General features: G+C 45.0%; 1 protein-coding gene across 1 annotated transcript in view; it reads right to left on the bottom strand.

Moving 5' to 3' along the window:
- Positions 1 to 20,789, bottom strand: part of LOC149097819 (uncharacterized) — a 66,157-nt gene extending 45,368 nt beyond the window's left edge. The window contains exon 1 of the mRNA XM_089277967.1: positions 18,752 to 20,789. Coding sequence (XP_089134093.1) covers positions 18,752 to 20,789 — 2,038 coding nt within the window. The remainder of the gene's footprint in view (positions 1 to 18,751) is intronic.
- Between the last annotated feature and the right edge of the window lie 2,100 nt (positions 20,790 to 22,889).

The following is a 22,889-nucleotide window of genomic DNA, read 5'->3' as shown; positions in this document are numbered from 1 at the left end:
TTACGCGCATCCTGATTTTGAGCAACTTCGGCTCGATTTGCCGGAACTTAGGGGATATATTCCAGTTCTGAGGACTCTAAACTAATTCCTGATGGCCTTGGTTTGCAGTAAAATGGACACAGCAAAACTTTTTGAACGCTCAATTTGGAGCTTCTGGACCAAAATATAGCCCCACTTTACTTTAACACTAAAAGGGTAGCCGAGACCGCCTTACGCGCATCGTGATTTTGACAAACTTCGGGTTGATTTCCCGGAACTTGGGGGATATTTTCCAGTCCCGGGGACTCTAAACTAACTCCTGATGGCCTTGCTTTGCAGTGAAATGGACACAGGAAAACTTTTTTAACGCTCTTGTGCGAGCTTCTGGGCCAAAATATAGCCACACTTCACTTTAAGACTGAAAGAGTAGCCGAGACCGCCTTATGCGAGTCGTGATTTTGACAAACTACGCCTCGATTTCCCGGAACTTGGGGGATATTTTCCAGACCTGGGAACTTTAAACTAACTCCTGATTGCCTTGGTTTGCAGTAAAATGGAAACGGCAAAACTTTTTCAACGCTCACTTTAAAGCTTCTGGGCCAACACATAGCCCCACTTCACTTTAAGACTTAAAGAGTAGCCGAGACCGTCTTAAGCGCATCGTGATTTTGACCAAGTTCGCCTCCATTTCCCGGAACTGGGGGGATATTTTCCAGTCCCAGGGACTCTAAACTAACTTGTGATTGCCTTGGTTGGCCGAGCAATGGACACAGGAAAACTTTTTCAACGCTCACTTTCGAGCTGCTGGGTCGAAATATAGCCCCACTTCACTTTAAAACTGAAAGAGTAGCCGAGACCGCCTTGCGCGCAACGTGATTTTGACCAACTTCCGCTTGATTTCCCGGAACTTGGGGGATATTTTACAGTCCCGGGGACTCTAACGTATTTCCTCCTGGCCTTGGTTTGTAGTGAAATGGACACAGGAAAACTTTTTGAACGCTCACTTTCGAGCCTTTGGGCCGAAATATAGCCCATTTCATTTTAAGGCTGAAAGAGTAGACGAGACCGCCTTACGCGCATCGTGATTTTGAGCCTCTATGGCTCGATTTCCCGGAGCTTGGGGGATAGTTTCCAGCTTTGGGAGCTCTAAACTAACTCCTGATTGCCTTAGTTTTCAGTGAAATCGACACAGATTAAATTTGCGCACGCTCGGTGCCGAGCTTCTAGGTCGAAATATAGCCCCACTTCATTTTAAGACTGAAAAAATAGACGAAACGGCCTTACGCGTATCGTGATTTTGAGCAAGTTTGGCTCAATTTGCCGGAACTTGTGGGATATTTTTCAGTCCCAGGGACTGTAAGCTAACTCCCGATTGCCTTGGTTTGCATTGAAATGGACAGAGCAAAACATTTTAAACGCTCACCTTCAAGCTTCTGAGCCGAATATAGCCCCACTTCACTTTAAGCCTGAAAGAGTAGCCGAGACCGTCTTACCCGCATCGTGATTTTGACCAACTTTGGCTTGATTTTCCGTAACTTGGGGAATATTTTCCAGTCCCGGGCACTCTAAACTAACTCCTGATGGCCTTGCTTTGCAGTGACATGGACACAGCAAAACTTTTTGAACGCTCACTTTGGACCTTCTGGGCCGAAATATAACCCCACTTTACTTTAAGACTTAAAGAGTTGCCGAGACCGCTTTATGCGAATCGTGATTTTGACCATCTTCGGCTTGATTTCCCGGGACTTGGGGGATATTTTCTTGTCCCGGGGACTATAAACTAAGTCCTGATGACCTTGTTTTGCTTGTTCGATTTCCTGGAACTTGGGGGATATTTTCCAGTCCGGGGGACTTTAAACTCTCCTGATGGCCTTTTTTTGCAGGTAAATGCACGAAGCGTAACCTTTAAAACGGTCACTTTCGAGCTTCTGGGCTGAAATATAGCCCCACTTCACTTTAAGACTGCAACAATAGCCGACCCGCGTTTCGCGAATCGTGATTTTGACCAACTTCGGACCGATATCCCGGAACTTGGGGGATATTTTCCAGTCCTGGGAACCCTAAACTAACTCCTGATCACCTTGGTTTGAAGTGAACTTGACAAGGGAAAACTTTTTGAACGCTCACTTTCGAGCTTCTGGGGCGAAATATAGCCCCACTTCACTTTAAGACTGAAAGATTAGCCAAGACCGTCTTACGCCCATGGTGATTTTCACAAACTTAGGCTAAATTTCTCGGAATTTGGGGGATATTTTCCACTCCCTGGGTCTCTCTACTAACTCCTGATGGCCTTGGTTTGCAGTGAAGTTGACACAGCAAAACTTTTTAAACACTCAGTTTCGAGCTTCTGGGCCGAAATATTGCCCCACTTCACTTTAAGACTGAAAGAGTAGCCGAGACCGCGTAAGCGCGTCGTGATTTTGACCAACTTCGGCTAAATTTCCCGGAACTTGGGGGATATTTTCCATTCCCGGGGACTCTAAACTGACCCCCGACGTCCTTGGTCTGCAGTAAACTGGACAGAGCAAGGCTTTTTGAACGCTCATTTTCGAGCTTCTGGGACGAGATATAGCCCCACTTTACTTTAAGACTAAAAGAGTAGCCGAGCCCGCCTTACGCGCATCGTGATTTTGACCAACTTCGGCTCGATTTCCCGGAACTTGGGGAATATTTTTTAGTCCCGCGGACTCTAAAGTAACTCCTGATGGCCTTGGTTCGCATTGAAATGGACACAGCAAAACTTTTTGAACGTTCACTTTCGAGCTTCTTGGCCCAAATATAGCCTCACTTCACTTAAGAATGGCTGACTGTTAGGATCGAGAAACGCCGGTCAACGTCCCATTTGACAAATCGCTCATATTTTGCCCAAAGATACCCTTAGGTGACCTAATTCTAAAAATCATATTTAAAGGTTCCACCGAATTTTTATTTTTCAGAAATTCGCGAAAATTTGAAAGCGCGGTCAAAGTGCGGTTTTTCGTGTAATAAAATGACCGAAATAAGGTGCGAGGACGAAGCGCTGCTAAAGTCTTAAAATAAACTCAATTGACTTCAAACTTCACATAAATGTGGAACAACCACTCTAATTTATTCCTCGCTTTAAACTAATCTCAGATATGTTGATATAGTGGTTTTCCGAACCATTTTAAAAACAGCTATGAAGCGTGTGAAAAATAACGGCAAAATATAGGTCATGTTTAACAGCATAAAAATGCATCTGGTACCTCACTTTCCGATTATTTTACTTCGCAGCCTTAAAATATCATTGTTAAAGATATACCATGCCAAGTTTCATGCTCGAACTCGCAGTATTTCCCTTTGTGAAGAACGAAAATCTATGTCAATGTGTCGGGCGCAAATAACACAATAATTATGCACGAACCAGAGACAAATCAATTTCAATGGCGAAAGTAAAAGGCTATCATTAATTAGAATCCCCTCAATTCACTGCTATCAGTAGAAACATAATGTCCACTGCATAAAAACTGTTTTTAGACGTTTTCGAACCATTGCGCGTTAACTTTGTATAATTTCGTGTCCGCCGTCATGTCTGGTTTGTCATCGCGTGTATTTCCTTAATGTCAACAACACTTGAATGGTTGTCATAACAAACGCAAGAGATTTCCTGGAACCTTAATGTTTTCGATTCACCAAAACGCTTTAAGTTCGTTAAGACACAATAATGGGTCAACTTGGAATGCTTTTTAGCATCAAGGACGTTAAAGGACTGTAAATTAATCGAGTTGAAATATCTTGAAGCAAATCAAAATCGCGCCCTTATTCTAAGTTGATAAACAGCCGATCTCCGTTCAAGTTCAAGAAGTCGAGAGGTTAATCCGGCAATGTATTACCGGTACAACAACAAAATCAAACCGAGCTCATCAAAAGTGTAAGTTTAAAAGTGTAGTGGCAAGTTCCAAATAAATTTCGCCTATATAAATTGGAAGCAAGATGTGAAACGGTCTGACGCGAAACAAACAAACAAAATATTAATACGACTAATTTAACCTCGAAAATGTTACAGAAAACATACCTAAAAGCCGTCGATTCCCCTCGATACCACTCCGCATTGCCTTAAAGAGCCCAAGCTTTCTGCTGTAAGAATCAGGGGCCTCATGAATCTGTATTTATTATATCGGCAACCATGCTGCGTGGCTGATATTCGAGACTCAGTAAAAGTTGTCACACAACCGTACGAGCAGCCCAGTCACGCTTTCACTGCTCTTGCGCAAATGTTCAACATTTCGCAATTTACATAAACCGACTACAAGTTTAAAGTAGTGACAGTAGATTGAAATGCGCTTTTTAAAGCTGTCCTATCGAGGAACAATTATTTCTTGTTTTTGAATGGCTCTTAGTTGTAGCTACAGTCGGGGAGGGTGGGAGAGGGTTTCCTGGAAATTTCGGATATCTGTATGCCGTGGAAGATTAAGTGGTCTCCAGCTCTTTACGCCAACACTGAAACACTAGATGATTCTCGAAGTATCACACGGGTCACTAAGCTAAATAATTGAGTGTAGCTCCGTGGCTCCCGGCCACGCCCATCTAGTAGTATGTCACCCCACTATGTGTCGAAAGAAAACTTGAGATTCTCTCAAATACGATTAACATTTCAACCAGACCGACTGCGTGTTGGACAACGCTAAATTACAATGTGCAACAGGCTTTTCCGGTTTAACTGTTTTCCCACCTGTTCACGGTCAATGCAATATGCACGCCAACGGTTAATTGACTCAGCGGAGCTACACTCAAAATTATTTAGCTTAGTGACCCCTGTGATACTTCGAGAATCATCTAGTGTTTCAGTGTTGGCGTTAAGAGCTGGAGACCACTTAATCTCCCACGGCATACAGATATCCGAAATTTCCAGGAAACCCTCTCCCACCCTCCCCGACTGTAGCTACAACTAAGAGCCATTCAAAAACAAGAAATAATTGTTCCTCGATAGGACAGCTTTAAAAAGCGCATTTCAATCTACTGTCACTACTTTAAACTTGTAGTCGGTTTATGTAAATTGCGAAATGTTGAACATTTGCGCAAGAGCAGTGAAAGCGTGACTGGGCTGCTCGTACGGTTGTGTGACAACTTTTACTGAGTCTCGAATATCAGCCACGCAGCATGGTTGCCGATATAATAAATACAGATTCATGAGGCCCCTGATTCTTACAGCAGAAAGCTTGGGCTCTTTAAGGCAATGCGGAGTGGTATCGAGGGGAATCGACGGCTTTTAGGTATGTTTTCTGTAACATTTTCGAGGTTAAATTAGTCGTATTAATATTTTGTTTGTTTGTTTCGCGTCAGACCGTTTCACATCTTGCTTCCAATTTATATAGGCGAAATTTATTTGGAACTTGCCACTACACTTTTAAACTTACACTTTTGATGAGCTCGGTTTGATTTTGTTGTTGTACCGGTAATACATTGCCGGATTAACCTCTCGACTTCTTGAACTTGAACGGAGATCGGCTGTTTATCAACTTAGAATAAGGGCGCGATTTTGATTTGCTTCAAGATATTTCAACTCGATTAATTTACAGTCCTTTAACGTCCTTGATGCTAAAAAGCATTCCAAGTTGACCCATTATTGTGTCTTAACGAACTTAAAGCGTTTTGGTGAATCGAAAACATTAAGGTTCCAGGAAATCTCTTGCGTTTGTTATGACAACCATTCAAGTGTTGTTGACATTAAGGAAATACACGCGATGACAAACCAGACATGACGGCGGACACGAAATTATACAAAGTTAACGCGCAATGGTTCGAAAACGTCTAAAAACAGTTTTTATGCAGTGGACATTATGTTTCTACTGATAGCAGTGAATTGAGGGGATTCTAATTAATGATAGCCTTTTACTTTCGCCATTGAAATTGATTTGTCTCTGGTTCGTGCATAATTATTGTGTTATTTGCGCCCGACACATTGACATAGATTTTCGTTCTTCACAAAGGGAAATACTGCGAGTTCGAGCATGAAACTTGGCATGGTATATCTTTAACAATGATATTTTAAGGCTGCGAAGTAAAATAATCGGAAAGTGAGGTACCAGATGCATTTTTATGCTGTTAAACATGACCTATATTTTGCCGTTATTTTTCACACGCTTCATAGCTGTTTTTAAAATGGTTCGGAAAACCACTATATCAACATATCTGAGATTAGTTTAAAGCGAGGAATAAATTAGAGTGGTTGTTCCACATTTATGTGAAGTTTGAAGTCAATTGAGTTTATTTTAAGACTTTAGCAGCGCTTCGTCCTCGCACCTTATTTCGGTCATTTTATTACACGAAAAACCGCACTTTGACCGCGCTTTCAAATTTTCGCGAATTTCTGAAAAATAAAAATTCGGTGGAACCTTTAAATATGATTTTTAGAATTAGGTCACCTAAGGGTATCTTTGGGCAAAATATGAGCGATTTGTCAAATGGGACGTTGACCGGCGTTTCTCGATCCTAACAGTCAGCCATTCTTAAAGACTCAAAGAGTAAGCGAGAGCGCCTTACGCGCATCGTGATTTTGAACAACTTCGGCTCGATTTCCCGCAACTTGGGGGATATTTTTTTAGTCCCGGGGACTCTAAACTAACTCCTGATGGCCTTGGTTTGCATTGAAATGGACATAGGAAAACATTTTGAACGCTCACCTTCGAGCTTCTGCGCCCAAATATAGCCCCACTTCACTTTAAGACTTTAAGAGTAGCCCAGACCGCCTTACGCGCATCGTGATTTTGACTAGCTTAGGCTCGATTTCCCGGAACTTGGGGGATATTTTCAAATCCGCTGGACGCTAAACTAACACCTGATTGCCTTGCTTTGCAGTGAATTGGGCACAGCATAACTTTTTCAACGCTCACTTTCGACCTTCTTTGCCGAAATATAGCCACACTTCACTTTAAGACTGAAAGAGTAGCCGAGACCGCCTTACGCGCATCGTGATTTTGACCAACTTCGTATCGATTTCTAGGAACTTGCGGGGTAGTTTCCAGTCCCGAGGACTCTAAACTAACCCCTGATCGCCTTGGTTTGTATTGAAATGGACAGAGGAAAACATTTTGAACGCTCACCTTCGAGCTTCGGGGCCGAAATATAGGCCCACTCTACTTTAAGATTGAAAGAGTAGCCGAGTCCGTCTTACGCGCATCGGGAGTTTGACAAACTTTGGCTCGATTTCCCGGAACTTAGGGGATATATTCAAGTCTCGGGGACTCTAAACTATCTCCTGATTGCCTTGGTTTGCGGTAAAATGGACACAGCAATTTTTTTTGAACGCTCACTTTGGACCTTCTGGGCCGAAGTAGAGCCTCACTTCACTTTAAGACTGAACGAATAGCCGAGACGGCCTTACGCGTATCTTCATTTTGACAACCTTTGTCCCCATTTTCCCGCACTTACAGGATATTTTCCAGTCCCTGGGACTCTAACCTAACTTCTGCTCGCCTTTGTTTGCAGTGAAATTGACACAGGAAGACCTTTTGAACGGTCACTCTCGCGCTTCTCTGCAGAAATATAGCCCCACTTCCCTTTAAGACTGAAAGATTAGCCAAGACCGCCTTACGCACATGGTGATTTTGACCAACTTCGGCTAAATTTGCCGGAATTTGGGGGATATTTTCCACTCCCTGGGTCTCTAAACTAATTCCTGATGGCTTTGGTTTGCAGTGAAATTGACACAGCAAAACCTTTTTAAACACTCACTTTAGAGCTTCTGGGCCGAAATATTGCCCCACTTCACTTTAAGACTGAAAGAGTAGCCGAGACCGCCTCACGGGCATGGTGATTTTAACCAACCTCGGCTCGATTGCCAGGAAGTTGGGCGATATTTTCTACTCCCGGAAACTCTAAATTAACTCCTGATGGCCTTCGTTTGACGTGAAATAGACAGGACAAAACTTTTTAAATGTTCACTTTCAAGCTCTTGGGCAGCAATGTAGCCCCACTTCACTTCACTTCAAGACTGAAAGAGTAGCCGAGACCGCCTTACGCGCATCGTGATTTTGATCAACTTCGGCTCGATTTTCCGGAATTTGGGGGATATTTTCCAGTGCCGGAATCTCTAAACTAAACCCTGATGTCTTTATTTTTTGCTGAAATGGACACAGGTTAAAGAAGCGCAAGCTAGGTGTCGAGCTTCTAGGCCGAAATATAGCCCCACTTCATTTTAAGACTAAAAGAGTAGCCGAGACCGCCTTACGCGAATGGTGATTTTTGAGCATCTTTGGCTGGATTTGCGGGGACTAGGGGGATATTCTTCAGTCCCGGGGACTCTATACTAACTCCTGAATGCCGTATTATTAAGTGAAAAGGACAGAGGTAAACGAAGCGGACGCTAGGTGTGGAGCTTCTAGACCGAAATATAGCCCCACTTTAATTTAAAACGGTAAGAGTAGCATAAACTCTTACGCACATCGTGATTTTCAGCAACTTTGGTTGATTTGCCGGATTTTGGTTGATATTTTACAGTCCCGGGGACTCTAAACTAACTTCTGATGGCCTTAATGTTTACTAAAATGGACACAGATAAAAGGAGCGCTCGCTCGGTGTCGAGCTTCTAGGCCGAAATATAGCCCCACTTCACTTTAAGACGGAAAGAGTAGCAAAGAACGCCTTCCGCGCATCGTGATTTTCACCAACTTCGGCTCGATTTCCCGCAGCTTCGAGGATATTTTCCAGTCCCGGGATTTCTAAACCAACTCCTCATTGTCGTGGTTTGCAGTGAAGTGGACTTAGCAGAACTTTTTAAACGCTCACTTGTGAGTTTCTGGAACAAAATATAGCCCAACTTTACTTTAAGACTGATAGAGTAGCCGAGACCGGCTTATGCGCATGGTGATTTTGACCAAATTTGGCTCGATTTCCCGGAACTTGGGGGATATATTCCAGTCCCGGGGACTCTAAACTAACTGCTGATGGCCTGGGTTTGCAGTGAAATGGACACAGGAAAACTTTTTGAACGCTTCCATTCGAGCTTCTGGGCCGAAACATAGCCCCACTTCACTTTAAGACTTAAAGAGTAGCCGACACCGCCTTACGCGCATCGTGATTTTGACCATCTTCGCCTTGATTTCGCGGGACTTGGGGGATATTTTCTAGTCCCGGGGAGTCTAAACTAAGTCCGGATGGCCTTGTTTTGCAGTGAAATTGAAACAGCCAAACTTTTTGAAAGAAAAGTTTCGAGCTTCTAGGCCGATCTATAGCCCCACTTCACTTGAAGAGTGAAAGATGAGCCGAGTCCGCCTTACATGCATTGTGATTTTGACCAACTTCGGCTCGATTTGCCGGATATTAGGGAGTATTTTCCAGTTCTGTGGACTCTAAACTTATTCCTGATGGCCTTGGTTTGCAGTGAAATGGACACAGCAAAACTTTTTGAACGCTTATCTTCGAGCTTCGGGCCTAAAATATAGCCCAACTTCCCTTTAAGACTGAAAGAATAGCTGAGGCCGCCTTGCGCGCATCGTGATTTTGACCAACTTCGGCTCGATTTCCCGGAATTTGGGGGATATTTTCCAGTCCCGGAGACTCTAAACTAACTCCTGATCGTCTTGGTTTGCATTGAAATGGACACAGCCAAACTTTTTGAACGCTCACTTTCGAGCTTCTGGCCCGAAACATAGCCCATTTTACTTTAAGACTGAAAGAGTAGCCGAAACCGTCTTGCGCGAATCGTGATTTTGACCAACTTCGGGTCGATTTCCCGGAGCTGGGCGGATATATTCGAGTCCCGCGAGCTCTAAATTAACTCCTTATGGTCTTGGTTTTCGGAGGAATGGACAGAGCAGAACTTTTTTAACACTCACCTTCTAGCTTGTGGGCTTAAATAGAAGCCCACTTCACTTTAACCCTGAAATAGTAGCCAAGACCGCCTTACGCGCATCGTGATTTTGACAAAGTTCAGCTCGATTTGCCGGAACTTGGGCGATATTTTCCAGTCCGGGGGACTCTAAACTAACTCCCGATGGCCTTGGTTTGCAGTGAAATGCACAGAGCATAGCTTTTTTAACGATCACTTTGCAGCTTCTGGGCCGAAATATAGCCCCACTTCACTTTAAGACTGAAAGAGTAGCGGAGACCGCCTTACAGGCATCGTGATTTTGACAAACTTCAGCTCGATTTCCCGGAACTTGGCGGATATTTTCCAGTCCGGGGGACTTCAAACTAACTCCTGATGGCCTTTGTTTGCAGTTAAATGCACAAAGCGTAACTTTTTAAACGGTCACTTTGGAGCTTCTGCGCCGAAATATAGCCCCACTTCACTTTAAGACTGAAACAATAGCCGAGATCGCGTTTCGCGCATCGTGATTTTGACCAACTTTGGATCGATATCTCGGAACTTGGGGGATATTTTCCAGTCCCGGGGACTCTAAACTAACTCCTGATCGCCTTGCTTTGGATTGAAACTGACAGAGCAAAACGTTGTGAAGACTCACCTTCGAGCTTCTGGGCCGAAATATAGCCCCACTTCTTTTTAAGAGTAAGGGTAGCCGAGTCTGTCGTACGCAAATCGTGACTTTGACTAACTTCGGCTCGATTTCCCGGAACCTGGGGGATATATTCCAGTCCCGGGAACACTAAACTAACTCCTGACGGCCTTGGTTTCCAGTGAAATGGACACAGCAATTTTTTTTGAACCCTTACTTTGGAGCTTCTGGGCCGAAATAGAGCCCCACTTTATTTTAACACTAAAAGAGTAGCCGAGACGGCCTTACGCGCTTATTTATTTTGCCAAACTTTGTCTCGATTTTTCGGCACTTACGGGATATTTTCCAGTCCCTGGCACTCTAAACTAACTCTTGATGGCTTTGCTTCGAAGTGAAATTGACACAGGAAAACTCTTTGAATGCTCACTTTCGAGCTTCTGGGGCGAAATATAGCCCCACTTTACTTTAAGACTGAAAGATTAGCCAAGACCGCCTTACGCCCTGGTGATTTTGACAAACTTCGGCTAAATTTCCCGGAATTTGGGGGATATTTTCCACTCCCTGGGTCTCTATACTAACTCCTGATGGCCTTGGTTTGCAGTGAAATTGACACAGCAAAACTTTTTAAACACTCAGTTTCGAGCTTCTGGGCCGAAATATTGCCCCACTTCACTTTAGGACTGAAAGAGTAGCCGAGACCGCCGTACACGCGTCGTGATTTTGACCAACTTTGGCTAAATTTCCCGGAACTTGGGGGATATTTTCCATTACCGGGGACTCTAAACTGGCCCCCGACGTCCTTGGTCTCCAGTAAAATGGAGACAGCAAAACTTTTTGAACGCTCACTTTCGAGCTTCTGGGCCGAAATATAGCTCCACTTTACTTTAAGATTGAAAGAGTACCCGAGACCGGCTTACGCGCATCGTGATTTTGACCAACTTCGGCTCGATTTCCGGGAACTTGGGGGATATTTTACAGTCCCGCGGACTCTAAAGTAACTCCTGATGGGCTTGCTTTGGAGTGAAATGGACACAGCAATAATTTCTGAACGCTCACTTTCAAGCTTCTGGGCGGAAATATTGCCGCAGTTCACTTTAAGAATGAAAGAGTAGCCGAGACCGCCTTACGCTTATCGTTATTGTGACCAACTTTGGCTCGATTTCCCGGGAAATGGGGGATATTTTCCGGTACCGGTGACTCTAAAGTAACTCCTGATTGCCTTGGTTTGCATTGAAATGGAGAGAGCAAAACTTTTTGAACGCTCCCCTTCGAGGCTTCTGAGCCGAAATATAGCCCCACTTCACTTTAAGACTCAAAGAGTAGCCGAGACCGTCTTACGCGCACCGTGGTTTTAACCAACTTCGGCTAGCTTTTCCGAAACTTCGGGGATATATTTCAGTCCCAAGGACTCTAAAGTAATTCCTGATTGCCTTGGTTTCCAGTGAAATGGACACAGCCAATTTTTTTGAACGCATACTTTCGAAATTCTGGGGAGAAATATAGCTCCACTTCACTTTAAAACTGAAAGAGTAGCCGAGACCGCCTTAGAAGCATCGTGATTTTGACCAACTTCGGCTCGAGTTTCCGGAACTTAAGAGACATTTTTCAGTCCCGGGGACTCTAAACTAACTCACGATAGCCTTGGTTTTCAGTTAAATTGAGAGAGCAAAACTTTTTGAACGCTCACTTTCGAGCTTCTGGACAGAAATATAGCCCTACTTCACTTTAGGACTGAAAGAGTAGCCGAGACCGCCTTACGCGCATCGTGATTTTGACCAACTTCGTCTCGATTTCGCGGAACTTGGGGGATATTTTCCAGTTCCGGGGACTCTAAACTAACTCCTGATGGCTTTGGTTTGCAGTGAAATGGACACAGGATAACTTTTTGAACGCTCACTTTCGAGCTTCTGGGCCGAAGCATAGCCCTACTTCACTTTAAGACTGAAAGAGTAGCTGAGATTGCCTTACGCGCATCGTGATTTTGGGTTACTTCGGCTCGATTTCCCGGAACTTAGGAAATAATTCCCAGTCCCGGGCACTCTAAACTAATTCCTGATGGCTTTGGTTTTCAGTGAAATGGACACAGCCAAACTTTTTGAACCTTCACTTTCGAGCTTCTGGGCCGAAATATAACCCCACTTCACTTTAAGACTGAAAGAGTAGCCGAGACCGCCTTACGCGCATGGTATATTTTTCCAACTTCGGCTTGATTTCTCGGGGTTTGGGGGATATTTTCCAGTCCCGGAAGCTCTAAACTAACTCCTGATTGCCTTGGTTTTGAGTGAAATGGACACAGGTAAAAGGAGCGCACGCTAGGTTTCCAGGTTGTAGGCCGAAATCTAGCCCCACATTATTTTAAGACTGAAAGGGTAGACGAAACCGCCTTAAGCGCATCGAAATTTTTTGCCGCTATGGCTCGATCTGCCAAAACTTGGGGGATATTTTCAAGTCCCGGGGACTCTAAGCTAACTCCTGATAACCTTAGTTTTCAGTAAAATGGTCACAGGTAACAGGAGCGCACGCTCCCTGTCGAGCTTCTAGGTCGAAATAAAGCCCCACTTCATTTTAAGACTGAAAGAGTAAACGAAACTGCCGTACGCTTATCGTAATTTTAAGAAACTATGGCTCAATTTGCCGAAACTTGGAGGATAGTTTCCAGTCTCGAGGACTCTAAACTATCTCCTGATAGACTTAGTTCTTAGTGAAAAGGACACAAGCAAAAGGAGCGCACGCTCGGTGTCAAGCTTGTAGAACCGAAATATGGCCCCACTTCATTTTCAGAGTGAAAGAGTAGCCGAGACCGCCTTACTCGCATCTTGATTTTGAGCATCTTTGGCTCGATTTGCCGGACTTCGGGGATTATTTTCCAGTCCCGAGGACTCTATGCTAACTCATGATGAACTTAGTTTTCAGTGATATGTACACAGGCAAAAGGCGCGCACGCTCGGTGTCAAGCTTGTAGAACCGAAATATGGCCCCACTTCATTTTCAGAGTGAAAGAGTAGCCGAGACCGCCTTACGCGCATCGTGATTTTGAGCAACTTTAGCTCGATCTGCCAGAGTTTGGGAAATATTTTCCAGTCCCAGGGACTCTAAACTAACACCTTATCGCCTAAGATGTCAGTGAAATGGACACAGGTAAAATTAGCGCACGCCCGGTCTCGAGCTTCTAGGTGGAAATATAGCCCCCCTTAATTTTAAGACTGAAAGAGTAGCCGAGACCGCCTTACGCGCATCGTGATTTTGGGCCACGTTTGCTCGATTTCCCGCAGGTTGGCGAATAATTTAAAGTCCCGGGGACGCTAAACTAACTCCCGATGACCTTGGTTTCCAATTTAATGAACACAGCAAAACATTCTGAACGTTCACCTTCGAGCTTTAGGGCCGAAATATAGCCCTACTTAAATTTAAGACTGAAAGAATAGCCGAGAGCCCGTTACGCGCATGGTGATTTTGATCAACTTCGGCGCGATTTCCTGGAACTTGGAGAATATTTTCCACTCCCGGGGACTCTAAAGTAACTCCTGACGGCCTTGGTTTCCAGTGAAAGGGACAGAGCAAAACTTTTTGAACGCGCACTTTCGAGCTTCTTGGCTGAACTATAGCCCAACTTCACTTTAACACTGAAAGACTAATCGAGAGCGCCTTACGCGCATCGTGACTTTGACCAACTTCGGCTCGATCTGGCGGAACTTGGGAAATATTTTCTAGTCCCAACGGCTCTAGACTAACTCCTGATGGCCTTGCTTTCCAGTGAAATGGACACACCAAAACCTTTCGAATGCGGACTTTCGAGCCTCTGGGCCGAAATATAGCGCAACTTCACTTTAAGACTGAAAGAGTAGCCGGGAGCGCCTTGCGCGTATCGTGATTTTGACCAACTTGGGCTCGATTTCCCGGAACTGGGGGGATATTTTCTACTTCCGCGTACTCTAAACTAACGCCTGATGGCCTTGGTTTGCAGTGAAATGGACACCGCAAAACTTTTTGAACGCTCACTTTCGAGCTTGTGGGCCGAAATACAGCCACACTTCACCTTAAGACTGAAACAGTAGCCGAGACCGCGTTACGCGCATCGTGATTTTGATGAACTTCTGCTCGATTTCCCGGAACTTGGGGAATATTTTCCAGTCCTGGGGACTCTAAACTAACTCCTGATGGCCATGGTTTGCAGTAAAATTTACACAGCACAAGTTTTTGAACGCACACTTTCGAGCTTCTGGACCGAAATAGAGCCCCACTTCACTTGAAGACTGAAAGAGTAGCCGAGACCGACTTACGCGCATCCTGATTTTGAGCAACTTCGGCTCGATTTGGCGGAACTTAGGGGATATATTCCAGTTCTGAGGACTCTAAACTAATTCCTGATGGCCTTGGTTTGCAGTAAAATGGACACAGCAAAACTTTTTGAACGCTCCATTTCGAGCTTCTGGGCCAAAATATAGCCCCACTTTACTTTAACACTAAAAGGGTAGCCGAGACCGCCTTACGCGCATGGTGATTTTGACAAACTTCGGGTTGATTTCCCGGAGCTTGGGGGATATTTTCCAGACCCGGGGACTCTAAACTAACTCCTGCTTGTCTTGGTTTGGAGTGAAATGGAAACAGCAAAACTTTTTGAACGCTGACTTTCCAGTTTCTGGGCCCAAAAGTTTAGCCCCACTTCATTTTAAGATTGAAAGAGTAGCCGAGGCCGCCTTACGCGCATCGTAATTTTGACTAACTTAAGCTCGATTTTCCGAAACTTGGGGGATCTTTTCCAGTCCCGGGGACTCTAAACTAACTCCTGATTCCCTTGCTTTGCAGTGAAATGGACACAGGAAAACTTTTTTAACGCTCTTGTGCGAGCTTCTGGGCCAAAATATAGCCCCACTTCCCTTTAAGACTGAAAGAGTAGCCGAGACCGCCTTATGCGAGTCGTGATTTTGACAAACTACGCCTCGATTTCCCGGAACTTGGGGGATATTTTCCAGACCCGGTAGCTTTAAACTAACTCCTGATTGCCTTGGTTTGCAGTAAAATGGAAACGGCAAAACTTTTTCAACGCTCACTTTAAAGCTTCTGGGCCAACACATAGCCCCACTTCACTTTAAGACTTAAAGAGTAGCCGAGACCGTCTTAAGCGTATCGTGATTTTGACCAAGTTCGGCTCCATTTCCCGGAACTGGGGGGATATTTTCCAGTGCCGGGGACTCTAAACTAACTCCTGATTTCCTTGGTTGGCCGAGCAATGGACACAGGAAAACTTTTTCAACGCTCACTTTCGAGCTGCTGGGTCGAAATATAGCCCCACTTCACTTTAAAACTGAAAGAGTAGCCGAGACCGCCTTGCGCGCAACGTGATTTTGACCAACTTCCGCTTGATTTCCCGGAACTTGGGGGATATTTTACAGTCCCGGGGACTCTAACGTATTTCCTCTTGGCCTTGGTTTGCAGTAAAATGGACACAGGAAAACTTTTTGAACGCTCACTTTCGAGCCTTTGGGCCGAAATATAGCCCATTTCATTTTAAGGCTGAAAGAGTAGACGAGACCGCCTTACGTGCATCGTGATTTTGAGCCTCTATGGCTCGATTTCCCGGAACTTGGGGTATAGTTTCCAGCTATTTGAAATAGACAAAATGGCCTTACGCGCATCGTGATTTTGAGCAACTTTGGCTCAATTTGCCGGAACTTGTGGGATATTTTTCAGTCCCAGGGACTGTAAACTAACTCCCGATCGCCTTGGTTTGCATTGAAATGGACAGAGCAAAACATTTTAAACGCTCACCTTCAAGCTTTTGAGCCGAATATAGCCCCACTTCACTTTAAGCCTGAAAGAGTATCTGAGACCGTCCTACGCGCATCGTGATTTTGACCAACTTTGGCTTGATTTTCCGGAACTTGGGGGATATTTTCCAGTCTCGGGGACTCTAAACTAACTCCTGATGGCCTTGCTTTGCAGTGAAATGGACACAGCAAAACTTTTTGAACGCTCACTTTGGACCTTCTGGGCCGAAATATAACCCCACTTCACTTTAAGACTTAAAGAGTTGCCGACACCGCTTTACGCGCATCGTGATTTTGACCTTCTTCGGCTTGATTTCCCGGGACTTGGGGGATATTTTCTAGTCCCGGGGACTTTAAACTAAGTCCTGATGACCTTGTTTCGCAGTGAAATGGAAACAGCAAAAGTTTTTGAAAGCAAAGTTTCGAGCTTCTAGGCCCAAATATAGCCCCACTTCACTTGAGGAGTGAAAGATGAGCCGAGTCCGCCTTACGCGCATCGTGATTTTGACCAACTTCGGCTCGATTGGCTGGAACTTAGGGAATATTGTCCAGTTCTGTGGACTCTAAACTTATTCCTGATGGCCTTGGTTTGCAATGAAATGGACACAGCAAAACTTTTTGAACGCTCATCTTCGAGCTTCTGCGCCAAAATATAGCCCCACTTCACTTGAAGACTGAAAGAATAGCCGAGACCGCGTTACAAACATCGTGATTTTGACCAAGTTCAGCTCGATTTCCCGGAATTTGGGGGATATTTTCCAGTCCAGGGGACTTGAAAATAACTCCTGATGGCCTTTTTTTGCAGTTAAATGCACGAAGCGTAGCTGTTTAAACGCTCACTTTCGAGCTTCTGGGCTGAAATATAGCCCCACTTCACTTTAAGACTGAAAGATTAGCCAAGACCGTCTTACGCCCACGGTTTTTGACAAACTTGGGCTAAATTTCCCGGAATTTGGGGGATATTTTCCACTCCCTGGATCTCTATACTAACTCGTGATGGCCTTGGTTAGCAGTGAAATTGACACAACAAAACTTTTTAAACACTCAGTTTCGAGCTTTTGGAGCGAAATATTGCCCCACCTCACATTAAGACTGAAAGAGTAGCCGAGACCGCGTACGCGCGTCGTGATTTTGACCAACTTCGGCTAAATTTCCCGAAACTTGAGGGATCTTTTCCATTCCCGGGGACTCTAAACTGGCCCCCGACGTCCTTGGTCTGCAGTAAACTGGACACAGCAAGGCTTTTTGAACGCTCATTTTCGAGCTTCTGGGACGAGATATAGCCCCACTTTACTTTAAGACTAAAAGAGTAGCCGAGCCCGCCTTACGCGCATCGTGATTTTGACAAACTTCGGCTCGGTTTCCCGGAACTTGGGGAATATTTCTTAGTCCCGCAGACTCTAAAGTAACTCCTGATGGCCTTGGTTCGCATTGAAATGGACACAGCAAAACTTTTTGAACGTTCACTTTCGAGCTTCTTGGCCCAAATATAGCCCTACTTCACTTAAAGACTGAAAGAGTAAGCGAGAGCGCCTTACGCGCATCGTCATTTTGACCAACTTCGGCTCGATTTCCCGCAACTTGGGGGATATTTTTTTAGTCCCGGGGACTCTAAACTAACCCCTGATCGCCTTGGTTTGTATTGAAATGGACAGAGGGAAACATTTTGAACGCTCACCTTCGAGCTTCTGGGCCGAAATATAGCCCCACTCTACTTTAAGATTGAAAGAGTAGCCGAGTCCGTCTTACGCGCATCGTGAGTTTGACAAACTTTGGCGCGATTTCCCGGAACTTAGGGGATATATTCAAGTCTCGGGGACTCTAAACTATCTCCTGATTGCCTTGGTTTGCAGTGAAATGGACACAGCAATTTTTTTTGAACGCTCACTTTGGACCTTCTGGGCCGAAGTAGAGCCTCACTTCACTTTAAGACTGAACGAATAGCCGAGACGGCCTTATGCGTATCTTCATTTTGACAACCTTTGTCCCCATTTTCCCGCACTTACAGGATATTTTCCAGTCCCTGGGACTCTAACCTAACTTCTGCTCGCCTTTGTTTGCAGTGAAATTGACACAGGAAGACCTTTTGAACGGTCACTTTCGAGCTTCTGGGACGAGATATAGCCCCATTTTACTTTAAGACTAAAAGAGTAGCCGTGCCCGCCTTACGCGCATCGTGATTTTGACCAACTTCGTCTCGATTTCGCGGAACTTGGGGGATATTTTCCACTTTCGCGGACTCTAAACTAAATCCTGATGGCTTTGGTTTGCAGTGAAATGGACACAGGATAACTTTTTGAACGCTCACTTTCGAGCTTCTGGGCCGAAGCATAGCCCTACTTCACTTTAAGACTGAAAGAGTAGCTGAGATTGCCTTACGCGCATCGTGATTTTGGGTTACTTCGGCTCGATTTCCCGGAACTTCGGAAATAATTCCCAGTCCCGGGCACTCTAAACTAATTCGTGACGGCCTTGGTTTTCAGTGAAATGGACACAGCCAAACTTTTTGAACGTTCACTTTCGAGCTTCTGGGCCGAAATATAGCCCCACTTCACTTTAAGACTGAAAGAGTAGCCGAGACCGCCTTACGCGCATGGTAAATTTGTCCAACATTCGTTGCGGCTTGAATTTCTCCAATTCTAACTCCTTCATACACCTTGAAGCGAGTACTGGTCTTGTTGATCATACTCAAAACAGTTTCAGAGTCCACAATTTGCCACACCTCTTCAAATTCGAGCCTCATCTCCTTTTCTATGACCTTTCTACCTCGCTTGGACAATACAGCAGCATTTAGCTCCATCTGAGGAGTAGACAACTTATTCACTGGGGCGATACGACACTTTGCCATGATAAGTCGACACCAATAGTCCCCGCTGTTTAGGCGCCATCTGATGTAGGCTGCAAAACCATAGGCGAGGTCACTACCATCACTGAAGATGATAAGCCATGGTCGGCCAACAGAGTCGGGTGGTCGTAAACAACGATTCAAACTAAGCTGCTCGACCTGGAACAGGGAACAGAAGAAGTGAACCCACTTGGACCGTAGGTGGGTTGGCAGCGGATCGTCCCATCCAAGCTTTAGGGACCACGTTTCGCGCAGGTAAATCTTTCCCAGCAGAGTGTAGGGGCACACAAATCCAAGAGGATCAAAGATCATCATAACCTGCGACAGAACAATTCTTCTTGTCAACACAAGTGGTAGGCCTTTTGGCAAATCAGCTTTCTTGAGGTTTGGGCCTGTGTGTGTTCCTTTCTTCTTCTTGCTGAAGTTGAGAGTGACTTCGAACACCACGGTATCTTCCACTGGATTCCAGCTAAGGCCCAATACCCTCAGGTTGCTATCAGTTCCTTTCAACATGTTTGGGTGCGTGCGTACAGTACCATCAGGTGCAACAAGTGTGTCAACGTTGTCAGACAACATTTCGCCGGTGCGAGGACTTGATTCTCTAGTAAACTGCCAACACTTGACTGCAAAGCCTCCCTTCGCAAGCATGTCTTCTGTTTCACGAGCAATTTTCAATGCTTCAGGTGTACTTGGTTGAGAGTCAATTAAATCATCTACATAGCTGGATCTCTTCAGGAGGTTGGCAGCCTTTGGACTGTCAGTTTCAAACATATCTGCAGTCTTGTACACAGCTTCAGTGCTAATAGCCGGGGCTGGAGTGTCGCCCATATTGACTCGTGTCATCATATACACATCGGGTTCTTGGTCAATTTTCAAATCACGCCACAGGAACCGATGACAATGTTGCTCCAAGGGCTTCAAGTGGATAGAGTGGAACATTTTACGAATGTCTCCCACAAGAGCAACCTGCTCCTCCCTCCAGCGCAACAATATGCCAATTAGATTGTTCATGTAACAGTCCGGTCCCTTAGCTAAACAGGAATTAAGAGACATTCCTTGGCACACTTGACTGGAATTAAATACGATTCGCACAGGTGTGGAGTGTGACCGTGTGTTGACCACTGCCAGGTGGGAGATGTAAAACTTAGGGCCACTCCATTCTTGCAGTTCTTTCTGAGACAACTTTCGTGCAACACCTCGTTCCACCATGTCCTCCATCTGCTTCTGGTAAGTTTCAGCCCACCGCTCGTCCTTGCTGAGTGTTCGCTCGGTACTCTTGAGAGTAGCCAAGGCGCTACTGTAGTTATTGGGTAAAGTTCCTGGATCCACAAGCCAAGGATAGCTAGTTACCCAACACTGTTTAACACCGTCATACTCAAGGTTCTCTTGAATCAATTTTAACTCCTGTTCCTCTTTGAACGAATAGGTGTGGCCAACAGTTGGGCACTTGCCACAACGACAACTACCACAGCGTGGAGTTATTTCAGTTCCAATTTCTTCACCACAAATGAAGTTTTCTATAAGGCGTCCCTGATTTTTACCCGCGAGGGATTCTGCAACATTCGTCTGTCTGAGACTAGCGTACTTTTTGCTGACTTTGACCAGCTCTCCAGGGTTGGAACAATTTGGCTGAAACTCGGGGTGAGTGACATGGCATACATGGTAAGCCTCATGCTTGATCACCGAGTTGTGAATCGTTTTCACAAGATTTGAATCGTGCTCAGTTCCTTCTCTTAGATCAGGATGGGTACCTTGAAGACAGACTCCAAAGTCTCCTTTCATGATGCTTAAATTATCTCCACACTTCGCCTCCTCACACTTGGGGAACAACCCAAAGTAGTCGCAGCCCAGGAGAATGTCTACTTTGTCAGTCTTCCTCTGTAGAGAGTCAACATCATAGCCAGGGAACAAATTGGCTAAGACTTTAGTTCCAACTTGCTGACAGGACCAGTAATTCTATCCATACCAAATGCAGTGATACTGACTTTCTTGCCAGTGTCCGTTCGCAAAGTGAACTGATACTGTCGGGTGTTGTAAGTCTTCTCAACATTTCCCATCGTGGTTACGTCAAGCGTGAATCTGTTCAGTTTTTTGGCCTTGATTCTATCTGCTGCTTGGTGGGTTATGTAGGTTGTGTTTGAGCCACCATCACAGAATATGGTAACATTCTTCCCACTCTCACACACCTTTGCCTGCTGGATGGGATAGAGAGCAAGGCCAGCTCCTCTTGTAGCATGACTTGCTGATTCAGCGTGAGCACAATGGTCAGTTTGTCGATCTTCTTCCTTTCGAGGTGCTGATAGAGTCTGATCTTGACCAGTAGTGTTTGAACCTTCTTTCTTTTTTCCTGACTTGCACAGGAGAAAGTGGTGCTTCTCACTTCCACACAATGAACATGGTTTTTTGCTGGGACACTTCTGCTGTGGGTGATCTCCAAAGCAGACAAAACAGGCATTCACTTGTTTGAGGAGTTCAAACTTGCCACCCTCTCCACTGATGGGGAACTTCTGAAATTCTTTACAATCACTTGTTTTGTGCTTAACCGTATTTCTCTTGTGGAAAACGCACTGGTAAAACTGTTTTTGGCCCTGACCAGTTCCTGTTCCATGATGTGTCAGCCCTTTACCACGATCACCATTCTTCGGTACTTCAAGTGTTCTTCTCCGCCTTGGTTGGTATTCAGCTAACCGAGCTACTGCTTCTCTTTCCCTTTCCAAGAACTTCATAAAGGATTTGAAAGGCTGAATTCTCTCTGTTTGGCTCATATCATGATATTTGCGAATCCACTCCAATCTCAGATGGTTAGGCAAAAGTCCATTGACAAAATCAACGTCCTTCATAGTGAGTGAGTTCAACTGATTCAACTCTTCAAGCTGGCTGTAGGATGACTCCACAACGTCAACAAATTCAACAAGACCTCTGTAATCGGTTTCTGAGACTGGCTTGAGCTTATGTAAATCCTCTAGTGCTGCTTGAACAGTGGCACTGGTATCATCATAGTAATCTTCCAACTTCTTCCACATTATATCATAAGCCTCTGGTTTGGTGACATACACTGACTTGATCCTTTGACTAGCTTCACCTTTCACTGACCTCTTGAGTTCGTGAGCTAAGGCTGTTTTGTTTTTGATTGCACCTTCTGCCAACTGCTTCCAGACTGTTTTAAACTCTGGCCAAGCTTTTCTCTGGCCAGAAAAGGTGGGAAGTGACATTTTCTTGAGGTGAACACCTGGTGTGTCTGCAGAGCTGTTTCCACTGCTTTGAGCTGGCATACCATGACTACTAAGCTGATACGGAGACACATTCATTAACTGTCCAGGATAACCATGTCCTCCTGCTGACTGTTGAACAAATGAGTGTGGCAACCAATACTGCTGGGCCGGGGGAATACTGAAACTAGCGGAACTAATGGGATCAAACCCCATCAAATCATTTGCTTGGCTACCATAGCTCTGAGCTGGCATAGCATAACTGACTGACTGTTGTGATAAAACACTTGACAAATGTCCAGTGTATACATGTGTCACTGTGGGCTGTTGAGTAGACAACACTGGTAATGGGTGCTGAGGTGTTGGTGTCACACTGTAACCTGCAGGGGTAATAGATCCAGTGCCAAAATGAAAATTGTTGGCTTGGGCACTACTTGCTGATAATGTTACATTCTGTGTCTGTGAGGATGCAGTGACCACACTAGTGACTGATTGATCTGGGTTAACATTGTTTCCTGACTGAGAAGTTCCTTGTACTGGTAATGTAACACTTTGTTCTGATGGATGCGTAGGGGGGTCAGCAGGTGTGGGAACTGAACCCGGCTGAACCACATTTGACGTCTTGGTGGCCTTTGCCTGCATAAAAGCATTTCTGGCCACCGTGTATGCTTCT

This window comes from Orbicella faveolata, unplaced genomic scaffold, assembly GCF_042242905.1.
Source record: "Orbicella faveolata isolate gen_17 unplaced genomic scaffold, um_ofav_v1 contig_46, whole genome shotgun sequence".
Taxonomy (NCBI): Eukaryota; Metazoa; Cnidaria; class Anthozoa; order Scleractinia; family Merulinidae; genus Orbicella; species Orbicella faveolata.
This window is presented reverse-complemented; position numbering and strand designations above follow the sequence as displayed.